Source organism: Callionymus lyra, chromosome 6 (assembly GCF_982586985.1).
Source record: "Callionymus lyra chromosome 6, fCalLyr1.hap1.1, whole genome shotgun sequence".
Taxonomy (NCBI): Eukaryota; Metazoa; Chordata; class Actinopteri; order Syngnathiformes; family Callionymidae; genus Callionymus; species Callionymus lyra.
Window position 1 is genome coordinate 34,468,256 of NC_141823.1, and position 15,668 is coordinate 34,483,923.

At 40.7% G+C, this 15,668-nt stretch overlaps 1 protein-coding gene across 1 annotated transcript in view; it reads right to left on the bottom strand.

Moving 5' to 3' along the window:
* The window catches only part of spon1a (spondin 1a), a 69,051-nt gene that overhangs the window by 13,886 nt on the left and 39,497 nt on the right, over nucleotides 1–15,668 (bottom strand). Inside the window, exon 8 of the mRNA XM_087792921.1 lies at nucleotides 13,289–13,490. Coding sequence (XP_087649047.1) covers nucleotides 13,289–13,490 — 202 coding nt within the window. The remainder of the gene's footprint in view (nucleotides 1–13,288; nucleotides 13,491–15,668) is intronic.

Sequence of the window (15,668 nt, forward strand, 5' to 3'; positions counted from 1 at the left end):
AGCTTGACTGTTTTGGACCAGGGCAAGGCCTACCATCAGGGTTTCTTGGAGGAGAGTAGCAGTCCACTCACAGCCTTTATAACACCCTGGGGTTTGTACTAGTGGGTAAGGATCCCCTTTGGCTTGTCCTCGGCCCCAGCCGAGTTTCAGCGCAGTAAGCCTCTCAGGTTTGAAAGACAAGACATCGCAATGATATTTGGATGACAATCTTGTCTACAGCAAGACTTTTGAAAACCATCTGAAGGATATGAGAGATGTCTTATGCCGTTATCAGGCACATGGAGTGAAACTTACACCAAAGAAATGTGAAATGTTCAGAGACAAGGTCAAATTTCTGAGAAAGCTTCTATCCAAAGATGGCTATTACATGGACCCTGCTGAAATTACACCAGTACAAACGCTCAAAGACCATAAACCTGAGACTGTGGGAGACCTGAGGAAAATGTTAGGCTTCCTCTCATACTATCGACAGTATATAGCGGACTTCTCAAGGACTGCCAAACTACTTTACAGTTCGTTATGCACAGATAAGACTAAAGAGAGCAATGTTCAAGGATCAAAAGCAAGTAAGGCCAGAGGAAAATGCAAGAAGTCAGAACAGCTACCCTCTCGACAGCCGGACACCTGGACAGAACTACACCAAAAAGTGCTCTGCCAGCTGCTTGACTATCTTCTGCATCCACCACTCCTTGGTTACCCAGACTTTGAGAAGCCGTTTGTACTGCATTGTGATGCCTCCCAGGAGGGGCTGGGTGCAGTACTGTACCAGAGACAACAAGGTAAATTGGTCATCATTGGGTATGGGTCAAGAACACTTGACTGCTCCAGAGAATAATTACCACCTTCACTCAGGGATGTTAGCGTTCTTAGCAATGAAGTGGGCAATTTGTGAAAGGTTTCGTGATTATCTGTACTATGCCCAATCATTTATAGTGTACACGGATAATACCTTAAACTATGTGTTGACCACAGCCAAGCTGAACGCCACAACCCACCGGTGGATTTCAGAGTTAGCGAACTTTACCTTCTCAATTAAATACCGGCCTGGGAAAGTTAATGGAGACGCAGACGGCTTGTCGCGGATGCCACTTAACATGGAAGAGTATATGCATGCCTGCTCACAGGAGATGGAACCAGAGGTGATCGCCACTGTCACACAGGCACTTCAACTTGAGTTTGACAAGCATGAACCTTGGATGTGTCCAGTCACTATTCAGGCAGCATGTACTCATGTAGAGCAGGAACAAGTAAAACCCCCAGTGGCAGAAATCTCCACAGAGACACTCAGGAGAGCGCAGGAGGATGATCCGGTCATTGGAAAGGTACTAGAGTACCCGTCAGAGCAAGGAAGTGGCCTCATCTGGGAGAGAGAGACTAGCGTGATGACATATCTATACTGGTGCAGCTCGAGCTCAACTGGTACTGCCAAAATCTCTCCATCAGCTGATCTACCTGGAACTGCATGAGGAAATGGGACACCTCAGGGTAGAGCGGACACTCAGTTTGATCCATGATAGATAGATAGACAGACAGACAGACAGACAGACAGACAGACAGACAGACAGACAGACAGACAGACAGACAGACAGACAGACAGACAGACAGATAGATAGATAGATAGATAGATAGATGGATAGATGGATAGATATTGGCCTCGTATGCAAAGAGATGTGGATCATTACGTCACCAAGTTGTGCCGCTGCCTAAAACAGAAGCGTCCAAATAAGACAATGGTTAATGTGGTAACTAAATACCCCTTTGAGATGGTCTCAATAGATTTCCTGCACTTGTAAAGCTGCAAAGGAGGATACGAGTATATCTTGGTAGTCATGGATCATTTTACGCGCTTCGCCCTGGCCTATGCTTGTACCAACAAATCAGCTAGGACTGCAGCGGAGAAGATCTTCGGAGACTTTGTGCTCAAGTTAGGATTTCCTGCTAAGTTGCATCATGATCAGGGCAGGGAGTTTGAAAACAAATTGTTTTCAAAGTTGGAGAATACTGCGGTATAAAGGGCTCCAGAACAACACCCTACCATCCAGCTGGGAACGGTCAGGTAGAAAGGTTTAATCGGACACTCCTTTCCATGCTGAGAAATCTGACACCAGAAGCCAAATCAGACTGGAAGAGCTCCTTGGCAAAGGTTGTACACGCGTACAATTGTACACGTAGAGAAGCCACGGGATATGCCCCATACTATCTCCTGTTTGGCAGAAACCCCCGTCTCCCAGTCGACCTCATGTTTGGTTTGACACCAAGTGAACAAAGCAAATCTCACTGTGACTATGTCAGTAAGTCGAGCAAACAGATGCAAGAAGCATATGCGTTGGCATCAGAAACAGTCCAGAAGGCTAAACAAAGGTCGAAGAAGCAGTATGACAAAAAGATGCATGGAGCAGAACTGCAGCCAGGGAGTAAAGTGCTGGTGCGGAACTTCAAAGACAGAGGAGGACCTGGAAAACTTAGGTCTTATTGGGAGGATCAAGTCCATGTAGTGACTGAAAGAAAGCAAAATTGAGTCCAGTATACGTGGTAAGACCTGAGACAGGCCCAGAAAAGAATAGAGTGCTGCACATAAATCTGTTACTGCCCTGCGACTATTTGCCAATCGACGTAGATGAACAGAAGGAAAAGGAGGGAATGAAAAGAAAGGCTAACGTGGACGGACGGAAAAAAGACAAGTGGAACAGAGGGAGAGGGACATTGACAGTAGCTCAGAGGATGAAAGCAACTGGAGAGTCATCACCGCACATCCAGCAGAGCCATTTAACCTGGTCAGAAGCCAACTCAGAGTGGAAGCAGAGGAATTCCAGCCACAAGAAGCTTACAGAGAAATGGTGCTGGAGGTGGATGAGCAAGAGGCGATAGCTGGTGAAACAAGTGTGCCTAACCTTGATTCATCATCAGATGAAGCAGTATCAAGACCTCTCACACGTACTATCAAGACCTCTCACACGTACTATCAAGACCTCTCACACGTTCTACCAAAACCTCTCGCACTTACTATCAAGACCTCTCGCACTTACTATCAAGACCTCTCGCACTTACTATCAAGACCTCTCACACTTACTATTAAACCCTCTCACACCTTCTATCAAACTTGCTCACATCTACTTTCAAACTCTTTATTAGCACTTAATAGTACGTGTATGAGTACTTGATTGTACGTGTATGAGTATTTGATAGTGAGTGTAAGAGATCTTGTACATAAGTGCATGAGGACTTGATAGTACGTGTGAGAGATCTTAGAAGTGCGTGTGAGAGAACTTGATTACACAGGATGCAATCTTGATTACACCGGATGCCGCCCCTTTTTTTAAGCAACTTCAAAATAAAGTTGTTCAATCACTACTTAATCTACGGCAGTTTAATACAAATGTTTGGATTGTTATCATGTTATTTTTGACATGATCACTTTATTTAATGATATCGCAGCATTAATAACACAATTATTAAACGTTTCTGCTGATGTTCATCATTTCCTCCTGAAGTCCGTCTAAGCGCCTGACTTGTTATAAACCAGTGGAGCCTGAAGAGTGAATTCAACGCTCAGAAGATGAGCATGTAAGTTGTTTTATTATTATCAGCTCTCGTTGTGCACATCAACGTTATATTGTCTCTTTTTAATACACTATTGCAGCAATATTATGGCTTTCGCTAGGAACTGTTTGATAGTCCGGTAGGACCGTTACTTGTGTGACACCAGTGAAAACAGTTTAACAAGCTTTAAAAGTTTGTTTCTCCAGTTAATTTTACACGGTTGGATCTGAATTTGTTCGTGAAGAAGTAAGTGTCATACAGTACCAGTGTGTGCTTGTAGAATGTTATTGAGGTTTTAATATTTAATATAGAGTGTTTGTTTACGTTTGTTTAATATTTAGACAAGTGTTTGTTTACGTTCGCTCCGGTGCATTAAGTCGAAGATATTTCCAAATGTATCTTTATTTCAACATCCATGTCTGTCCCTGACGTGTCTGACGTGTTTCTGATGTTTAACGTCGTCTCTCATCCCTCGCTCGTCATTTATCATCAATCTAAAATAGTATAAATAATAAACTATAAAGTCCTAGTTTGCAAATACAGTATTAAAACGTGACTTCAACACGGAAAACTAACTTCTCATCCTTTTTCCTTTTTTTTTTCAGATTGATGTCATTTGAAAAGAAAGAAACCAAATCATTCATTAACTAAAGGCAGATATGAAAAATGTAGAAAGTTTAGATCAGTCCTATTTCTCCTTAGGTGTGACACATGGTAATGTTGTAAATATTAATACTTACTGATCCTGGGACCACAATGTAACTCATCTGGTGCTGGATCATCTCAAGAGTCTCTCAGGAAACAATGAACAATTTCAAACACACACAAAGGCAGATAAAACATAAACATAAACTAAATTGACCATTTAAATGTTTAAACATCAGGTGATTATTGTGGTTCTCTCTGTTGAATTATCTTCAAAGTGTGGTCACTTCCAGAAGCTCATTTGACTTTATCTAAATATTCTGAACAATAAATAACTTTCACTTCATGCACTTTTAACTTTTACAACTTGAATTTTGTTCACAGTCCTTTATACAAAATAATGTGTTTTGAGTTGTGTTAAACATATATTTTGTAAGTACTGCAGTACTTTTGACAAGACAACTAGCAAACATCACTCATAGTACAGACATAGAAAAACATGACAAAATTGTTGCTGTAAATATTTTCTTCTTCACAGTGAAACATGAAATGTTTTGGAATTGATTTGTCCCAATAGTTTGACCCCTGACCCTTCAGAAGTGCTTCACCAGTGTGACATGATCCCGGTAAGTAGGAAAAGCCAGAGAATCATCCAGGAATTCGATGAACGTTGCGTCAATCTGGGGGAAAGAAGTAATTCTTTTTGTAGTATTTTCGTACTTACTATAAAGGTCCAATAGGCTCAACACTCAAACGTTCTTATTTGCTTTGACTATATTTAGATTTCAAATAGGCAGTTCTGTGTGTATAAAAAGTGAAGCACAATGTGGAATTATCAATTGATCAATTATCAATCAAACTTAACATCACCTTCCAAGCATTGAATTCATTCTTCAGAAACTTTTGTTAAAAGTCCATCTGTGATTTATCAGGTGTTTGTGCTATTTCCACTGAATCTAGACGCACTTCAGGCAGATGTACTTCATCAGAAGTGTAAACTACCTTAAAAAAAATATTGTTTTAACGTGATGTATTAAATAATGTGATAATATAAAAAATAACGTGATACCAAACCAAACATTTGTATTATACTGCTGGCAGCTCTGAAATTCAGTAAAGATTAAACAATTTTATTTTTAATTTCATACAAAAAGGGGCGGCTTCCTGTGTAATCAAGTTCTCTCACACTCACTACCAAGATCTCTCGCACTTACTACCAAGTTCTCTCACACGTACTATCAAGACCTCTCACATGTTCTATCAAGACCTCTCACACGTACTATCAAGACCCCTCACATGTTCTATCAAGACCTCTCACACGTACTATCAAGATCTCTCACACTTACTACCAAGTTCTCTCACACGTACTATCAAGACCTCTAGCACTTACTATCAAGACCTCTCACACTTACTACCAAGACCTCTCGCACTTATAAGAGACAATATAATGTTGATGTGCACAACGAGAGCTGATAATAATAAAACAACTTACATGCTCATCTTCTAAGAGTTGAATTCACTCTTCTGGCTCCACTGGTTTATAAAAAGTCAGACACTTAGACAGACTTCAGGAGGAAATGATGAACATCAGCAGAAACGTTTAATAATTGTGTTATTAATGCTGCGATATCATTAAATAAAATGATCATGTCAAAAATAACATGATAACAATCCAAACATTTGTATTAAACTGCCGGAGATTAAGTAGTGATTGAACAACTTTATTTTGAAGTTGCTTAAAAAAGGGGCGGCATCCGGTGTAATCAAGATTGCATCCTGTGTAATCAAGTTCTCTCACACGCACTACTAAGATCTCTCACACGTACTATCAAGTCCTCATGCACTTATGTACAAGATCTCTTACACTTACTATCAAATATTCATACACGTACAATCAAGTACTCACACACGTACTATTAAATGCTAATAAAGAGTTTGATAGAAGGTGTGAGAGGGTTTAATAGTAAGTGCGAGAAGTCTTGATAGTACGTGTGAGAGGTCTTGATAGTACGTGTGAGAGGTCTTGATAGTAAGTGTGAGAGGTCTTGATAGTACGTGTGAGAGGTCTTGATAGTACGTGTGAGAGGTCTTGAGAGTACGTGTGAGAGGCCTGATAGTACGTGTGAGAGAAAAACTGAATTTTGTCTCAAACGGCCCCTCATACATTAGGTCAACCAACACTCACAAGCCAACACCAGTAATGACTATAGTTAAGAGTTAAAAAGGCACAAATACAGACCTTAGTGTCTTTTTGGGTCCGTTCGGCCTTAGATTCATTTGATGAACAGCAAGCATGTGGGAAGCAGCTGAGTCAAGTGCTTGTGTATTTCTGTTTGGTAATATAATGTCAGTGATACGCAGAAATTGTGATAGTTGTTCATGTGTTAGGCTGACAAGAGGCGTCTGAGTTTGTGCATTACCCGAGACAAGTATTGTATTTAAATTAGAAGTATGTATTGTATGTGCGCATGTGTGAGAATGTTGTGAGTGAATGTTTATGGTGAAACTGAGAATGGAAGGTTTGATAATATGTGTAAATTTAAATATTGGTCCGTTCAGCTCTAGATTCATTCGAATGAACAGCGAGCATGTGGGAAGAAGCCAAGTTAAGTGCTTGTGTTTTTTTGATATTAAATATTGCTTCAGGAACCATCCAAGTCTTTGTCAGCTACATTCCCAAACTTAGCCACTGATCACGGCAGGTCAAACTTCCAATAGCCTCTTTAGCTACAGCATTTTATCTTTTAGGGACCTGATTAGATTGTATATATATTTATCGCCTCGTATGACAGAATTAGGATGATTAACGGCATCTGTCACTGCCCTGCGCTTTGACTCCACAACTTAAAGAGGAAGAAAAAAAAATCTGAACTCCACCTAAAATGCATTCAATCTCCGCTTCAGAAAAGTTTGTTTCTCTCTAATTGATCTGCTTTCACTTTTAGGATTCATCAAATACTCACGTGTTTACAATCAGACCTGAGTGTTCAGACTGGTTCATGAATCTGGAGTAGGATTCTCATAGCGGAGACCTGTGTGTGAAATCTGTGCAGGGATTTACTCGAGCTTCATGAATGAGACCCCTTGTGCATATTTTAAAGGCTTTTCTTGACATTGAAGACTCAAAATAGCAAACTAAGTTTTATTAGACCTTAAAAAATAACTTACATGTTGAACGGTGGCCTGTTTTTAGATGTACAAAACGATGCTAAAATAGACACACTCAACTAACTGGTGACGGTGTAGTGGTTTTGTGCCTCTTAACATATAGAATATTTAAAAATACACTTACCAGCAATGCTGAGCTACTTTAAGATGTATTAATCTTACTGGTATTAAATATAAGATTGATTCATACTCTGGTTTGTTTGGGAGTAAATGGAGCACAGTTGTAATCCATGCAAATGATGCTAACAAGAATGTGTTGATGTGTATGCAGTGTTAGAAAAATTTGTACTTACTGTCAGGTGAAAGAATGTCATAATTTCTTTTTGCTTAATTATGCAAGAAGATGAAATTGGTTTGACTCACACGTTAAGAGCAAAAGTCAAATGTTTCAGTTTTTGTTTTGCTGTACTTGATTCCCTTGGTTTAATGATTCAAAGATGTCCTGATGTTTCTCTGCTCTTTTTTGCTGATGACATTCAGCCTTACTGCTCATTTAAACCAACTGGGTCCCAGAGGCTGAACTGCTTAGTAAATTGAGAATCTTCTGATGGTTCCTCGCACATGCTTCCGGACCAGAGGAGAGAAATACTTCCAGGCTGTTGCTCCTACACTCTGAAACATCTCCAACATGCCCTACTGCCTCAGCTGCCCAACCCCCCACAGCCACCTCTCTCTGTTACATCTGAACAGGTGAGGAGAGAATAAAGGCGACTGAAGATCAGGAAAGCTGCTGGACCAGATGGACTCAGCCCCAGACTGCTCAGGGACTGTGCTGATCAACTCTGTGAGCTGGTCACACACATCTTCAACCTGAGCCTCAAACTGGAGAAGGTCCCGGTCCAGTGGAAGACCTCCTGTGTGGTTCCGGTTCCCAAGGCGGTGCACGCGAAGGAGCCAAGCCACTTCAGACCAGTCGCCCTGACCTCCCATCTGATGAAGACCTTGGAGAGGCTGGTACTCCGCCATCTACGCACGACGGTGAGCTCTGCGTTGGATCCGCTGCAGTTCGCCTTCAGGCCAAAGATGGGGGTGGATGACGCCGTCATCTACCTGCAGCACCGGGCACTGTCTCATCTGGAAGCCGCCGGTAGCACTGTGAGAGTCATGTTTTTTGACTTCTCAAGTGCTTTCAACACCATCCAGCCGGCGCTGCTAAGGAAGAAGATGGAGGACACAGGAGTTGGGACACAGCTGACAGCATGGACGATGGACTACCTCACCAACAGGCCGCAGTATGTGAGGCTGCAGGACTGCAAGTCTGAGGTGACCATCTGCAGCACCGGGGTACCTCAAGGGACAGTGCTGTCACCTTTCCTTTTTTCCCTCTACACGGCGGACTTTACCTATGACTCCAGCAGCTGTCACCCCCAGAATTTTTCTGACGACTCGGCCATTGTGGGCTGTGTGTCTGGGGGGGGCGAGCTGGAGTACAGGTCAGTCATCAAAGACTTTGTCGACTGGTGTGAGAGCAACTACCTCTGCTTAAACACCGGTAAGACAAGGGAGATGGTGATTGACTTCAGGAAAAAGTCCCCACCACATCAACCGGTGAGCATCCAGGGCTCGGACATTGAGCTGGTGGACAGCTTCAAATACCTGGGTGTTCACCTCAACAATAAACTGAACTGGTCTACACATATCAACGCCGTGTACAAGAAGGGCCGAAGTCGCCTCCACCTCCTGGGGAGACTGAGGTCCTTCGGAGTGTGCAGACCACTATTAAGGACCCTCTATGACTCCGTGGTAGCCTCTGCTATCCACTACGCTGTGGTCTGCTGGGGAGCAGGCAGCACGGACCGGGACAGGAAGAGACTGAACAGGCTGGTCACGAGGGCCAGCTCTGTCCTGGGCCGCTCGCTGGACTCGGTGGAGGAGGTGGGAGAGAGGAGGACACTCTCCAGACTATCCTCCATCAGGGACAACGCTCTTCACCCACTGCACCTGACCGTGGAGGAGCTGGCCAGCTCCTTCAGTAGCAGGCTCAGGCAACCCCAGTGTAGGACGGAGCGTTATAGAAGGTCCTTCATCCCAACTGGTGTCAGGATATTTAACTCTCTACTTTAAATATCCTGATGCTAATCCGTAGTGTGTTTTTCTTCTTGTGTGTTTTTATTTTTTGTTTTTATTTTACTTTATTTTATTTTATTTTTATTTTATTTTATTTTATTTTATTTTATTTTATTTTTTATTTTACTTTATTTTATTCTGTTAATAGTGCTAATTTTCTAATACTGTAAATAATTTGTATATTTTTAAGATCGTTTTATTTTATTTTATTTTATTATCTCTTTTACTATTTCTTTTTTTCCATGCACTTTATTTTCATTGTCCTGCTGCTGCTGTTGTAAAATTGTGTTTCCCCTCTGGGGATGAATAAACGTTTTCTATTTCTATTTCTATTTCCTCTCCCTCTGCGTTTGATGGAGTCTACTGACTCCTTCAAGAAACATATTAAGACTTTTTTAATTGTGCAGGCTTTTTCTTGAATATTTTGTCACTGTGTTGTCCTGACCATCTAAAGTGTATTGTTTTGTTGTTTAGCGCTTTATGACCCTGGTTTGGCGAAGGTTCTGTACGAATAAAAATTACTTACTTACTTACTTACAACACTGCAAACCAGGGACAGAGACTATCAAGACTACGAAAGGAGATCTAGGGGTGGTGTCGTCGCTGAAATGATGCGGTTTGGCAGCTTGTGAGGAGAGGAGACATTATACAAGGAGACGTGCGGGGTAAAGGTGATGTGATAACAAGGTCAAAGAGTGAATGTGATGACTGCAGGTGACAAGCGAGAATAGAAGGTTGTTCAGGAGGTGGAGGCCGGAGAGAACATGGTTAAAGAAAATGCCTGTAATTGCTTTGACACTGCAGGCTTCAAATTAGAAAAGAGTTTCTATTTTTGTGTGTTGTTTTGTGCAGAACAAACCAGCCTATCCTGTTCTACTATGGAAGTTATATTGATGTGATGCTCAGGGCTACAAGAACTACCTAAAGAAAATTGTAAGACACAATAGCTTCTAATCCAATTAACAATTTCCCAAAGGAGATCTCCAGAGGGATTAATAAAGTTTATCTAGTCTTACACACTCTTCTGCACTTCTACCACAGCAGTCACCTGCCTTTAACCACATAGAGACGGTGAATCCGCCCCGTTTAATAAAACCAAGAAAAAATGCCTGCAGTAGAAGAGTTGTCTAATTCAAATCTAATTAAAATATATACTATTGTGCAGGACAGCAGAATTAAGTGTGGATTGTTGAATATCCGATCCCTGTCCTCATAAGCTGCACTTATTAATGAACTCATATGAGATAAAACCATTGACTTATTCTGCTTTAACGAAACCTGGCTGTCCATAGATGATTACGTATCCTTAAATGAATGAAACACCACCCAGCCACATTAACTTTAATGGCCCTCGACGCTCTGGTCGAGGAGGTGGAGTCACAGCCATCATAAACTCATGTCTGTCAACTTTTACTAGACCACAATCTGATTTCAACTCTTTTGAAAGTATTATACTTGGCATATCTAATACAACCTCGAGATCAGGTCAGTCACTTCTCTTTGCTGTACTCAATCGTCCTCCTGGACCATATTCTGAATTCTTGTCTGAGTTCCCTGAGTTCTTGATGAATCAGATAAAAGTTATTATTGTTGGTGACTTTAACATCCATGTCGATATGGTCCATGATAGCTTAGCTAACAGGTTTAACTCTATCCTGGAGTCATTTGGTTTCTCTCAGTATATACATGAACCGACTCACTGTTTTAAGCACACATTTGATCTTGTCCTAGCATCAGACTTGAAATTAAAAATGTTATTGTCTCTCCTCAGAATTCAGTTCTCTCTGACCATCAATTAATAACCTTTGATTTTATCTTAAATGACCCAAGTCTACCGAGCAGGAGCACTCTCAAAAGATGTCTGTCTGAAAGTGCCAAGAAGCTAATAAGAATAACCCCAAGTTCTTATTCAGCACTGTAGCCAGGCTGACACAGAGCCATCAGTACATTGAGCAGTCCATCCCTCCTCATCTCAGTAGCAGTGATTTCATGAACTTTTTTAATGAAAAAATTCTTCTAATACAACCGTTTCCGCTTCACCGGACACAGACACTATAACTGATATATATTTTTACTCTTTTTTACCAGTGAGTCCTCGACAACTGTCCCCAATTGTTTCCTCTTCAAAGTCCACAACATGTCTTCTGGATCCTATTCTGGCTACTTAAAGAAGTGTTCCCCTTACTTAGCACTTTCATACTTGACATTATTAACTTGTCAATAACATCCGGCTATGTGCCTCAGATTTTTAAAGTTGCAGTAATTAAACCTCTGCTTAAAAAGCCCACTCTTGATCCAGAGGTTCTCACTAACTATAGGTCTATCTCTAATCTTGTCTTCATTTCTAAGATTCTGGAGAAAGTAGTTACAATTCAGCTCTGTGATTATCTCCATGACAATGATCAATTTGAAGTGTTTCCATCCGTTTTTTCTAGATCTCAGTGCTCCATTTGACACTGTTGACCACCAAATTCTTCTACAGAGATCAGAAAACCATATAGGCATACGTGGAACTGCTCTAAACTGGTTTAAATCCTACTCTACTCTAATCAACACTACTTGTCAATGAAGCCAGATGAAAGAAATCAGCTAACACAACTACAGTCCTGTATTACAGATATCAAGTCTAGGTTCTACTAGTTGGCCCACAACGTGTCAGACAATCATTAACTAATGATCTAGCTTTACAGAATGGACTTGCTCCTGCTACTAGCACCACTCTAAAGAATCTGGGTGTCTGCTTTGACGAGGACTTATCATTTAACCCACAAGTAAAACAAATGTCGCGGACTGCCTACTTCCACCTTTGTAACGTTTCAAAAATCTGGCACTTCCTTCCTTTAGATGCTGCTGAGAAACTCATCCATGCATTTGTTTCCTCCAGGCTGGACTATTGTAACTCTCTTCTGTCAGGATGTTCTAAAAAGTCTCTCAGAACTCTTCAGCTCATTCAGAACTCAGAATGCAGCTCGTGTTCTGACTAAGACTAAGAGGCGTGATCACATTTCCCTGTACTGTCCTCTTTACATTGGCTTCCAGTAGAATTAAGAATACAATTTAATATCCTTCTCTTAACCTATAAAGCCTTACATGGTCTAGCACCAACATACATTAAAGATCTAATCCAAACTTATCAACCCTCTAGGACAGGGGAGGGCAAACTCGGTCCTCGAGGGCCGCAGGGTGTGCAGGTTTTTGTTCCAACCGATCAAGCATTCACATTTTAACCAATGAGGTTTCAGCTGAAACAAGCAACACCTGACTGTTAATCAACTGATTACACTCCTTAGACACCTGATTGGTCAAAATGTGTCCTCTTGATCGGTTGGAACAAAAACCTGCACACCCTGCGGCCCTTGAGGACCGAGTTTGCCCACCCCTGCTCTAGGACTTTACGATCCCTAAACTCAGATCTATTAGTTATACCACACATCTCTAAATGTAGATATGGAAGGGCTTTCAGCTTTCAAGCTCCTCTGCTGTGTAACCAACTACCAGCTTCAGTCTGGAGGGCAGACACCCTCTCTATGTTTTAAAACAATATTAAAACCTTACTTTTTGATAAAGCCTATAATTAATTAGTTTGTTTCTCTTAGCCCAATCCTTCCTCCCAGCTGGTCACAGCAGGAGGTCGTCAACAATGAGTCTGGTTCTGCTCGAGGTTTCTGCCTTCTAAAAGGAATTTTTTCCTCGCCAACACCACAATGTGTGTTACTCATTGTTGAATTCCTGGGATCTGTTTTTCCTTTCTCCACTATAGTCTTTCTTCAACTGTAAAGGGTCTTGAGATAACTATATTCGCAAAAAACAAACAAACATATGACTGAGGCAGCAGCTCACCATATACCTGTTATTAAGTCTTACTGACCTCATATGACACGCCGCTGTCAGTCCCAGCATCCCAGGGTATCAGGTCTTGGATTACCCTCTGTGCCCAACCACATTCCTTGGTGCACAAGTCCTCAGCAGACAGACCTACGTTCCAATCTGGACTGGGCCCCAACATGGTCAGGAAGGACATCAGGTGCCTGGTTCGGTCCACTGAGAACTCTGCTGAAGGTGCAGCACGTCTGAGAATGAGAATGTTCTTTAGATATAAAAGTTAAGATTACTTTATAATAAAATAGGAGAAACATTTCCAGAAGATAAAAAAGTAAGTAAGTAATTTATATTTATCTAGCGCTTTTCTAGACCAGTGTCACAAAGCGCTTAAACAATCAAAAAAATAAAACCCAAAAGATCAAGATAACACAGAGAAAAACACAGGTATCCCAGAAAATCAGGGAAAAGCCTGCACGAATAAGTAAGTCTTAAGATGTTTCTTAAAGGAGTCAGTAGTGTCCATCAAGCGCAAAGAGAGAGGAAGATCGTTCCGAAGCTCAGGAGCAACAGCCTGGTCGGATTTCTCTCCTCTGGTCCTGAACCGTGTGCGAGGATCCATCAGTAGATTCTGATCCACAGACCTCAGACCCGAGCTGGGGTGTAAGTCTAGATCAGATCAGAGATGTAAGGAGGAGCCTGTCCATGAATAGCTCTGAAAGTTTGTAATAATAAACTGTAATACCACTTCACCACAAAAAAAAACCTGTTTCGTTTTAAATTAGTGGCAATCACATTCTCATTCAAATTATGATATGTAATTGGTAAAAAAAAACACAATTTTCAAGGTACTGGAAGGACAAGAATCTGACAAATTATTAATGGTCCACTCTTATTTTGTATATGTTAGACATTGATACTGTGTCCTGACATTTATTGTCTTTATTCTAGGAATAAAACAGCAATAACTAGCATTGCATAAATATAACATTTTAAAGACACCTTTAGTTTTAAACTGTTTACTAGAACTAGTCATGAGGCAAACAGAACACATTAGGAAGTACCTAATGGATCATTGGCCTTGAGTTTGTCTTGCTGACAGACTCCCAGAGGCAGTTGAGTCTCATCACCATTAATTTGTCCTTGTAGAAGAAACCAAGAGAAGAGATCATTTCACCACCACTGATATGAATTTTGTATTTGAAAAGTAGAAATTCCAGTATAAAACACATAAAAGGTAAAGGTGTAACTCAGCATTCAGACAAACAACACAAGTTCACGCATTAATCCATTGATTGATAGTAATGAAGAGACTGGAAATCTAGAGTTGTTTTTTGTCAAAAACTCTATAATATTTCCTAACATAAAAAACAAAAACACTTTAAGATCTCTGGTTAATAGAGATATGACATAGAGGCTAATGAGGAGCCATCGTGAAGAAAATTAATCTAAGAGAGTATGAAATGTTTGAAAACTTGAAACTTGAAATCCCATTTCTTATTTATTCATTTTTAACAACATTGAAACTGAATGCGTGTAAGATTTGAGACTCTGACTTGACCAGCAGAACGTCTTCCACGAAGGCCTTCTCTCCCTCTTGTTTCACCATTATATCTGAACCTCAGGCTCGTTCCCTCCAACATTATTTCATGTGGACATTCTGATAGCCAACAACAGCTGTTTTGAAAATGCTGTGTACAAAGATGCCAAATATGTTTTGGCATATATATATATATATATATATATATATATATATACTGTATATATATAAATAAAACACAGTAACATACATCGGTACGGAGTCTCATTTCATCTTTCTTTTGGGATTTTTCCTGTTGGATATAGCAAACCCGAACTTTGATCACCATTTTCTTTCAGACTAAGGTTGGACATAGAAATGAGAACTTTGATATTCTTTTTTTGGGTTGATCATGTTTGTTCATTTGTTTTAAAACAATCTGTTGATGTACAGTTTACCGCCATTAAAAAACACTTTCAGTTTATTAAAAATCAAAGAATGATGAATATATTTGCCTCTAAATGGTCCTTCATTAAGTTGTGTCACTTTGTGTCAGCGGGACTGCACCTGAGCTCCGTCCATTTGAAATGCGTTTCTGCACTTGTCTTGTAACATACCAGATGTCACAAGGAATATATATATATATATATATATATTATGGTATATACAAGCATGTTTTTGGTTATTGTTGATGCTCTGTAAATTTGTTATTATATATTCTGTTTGTGTTTGTGAATTTGTATGGCGGGAAAATTCGGGGGAAGTTTTTTTAAGGGGTTGAGGGGAGGGGAGAGGGAAGTGAGAGGTGAGTGGAGACACCTGGGGAACCAGAGGAACGAGAGGAACCAGCGACAAAAGCCCGAGGCAGGTGGACAAACTGTCCGTGTCCTTCAACCGGGGAATTCTTTCT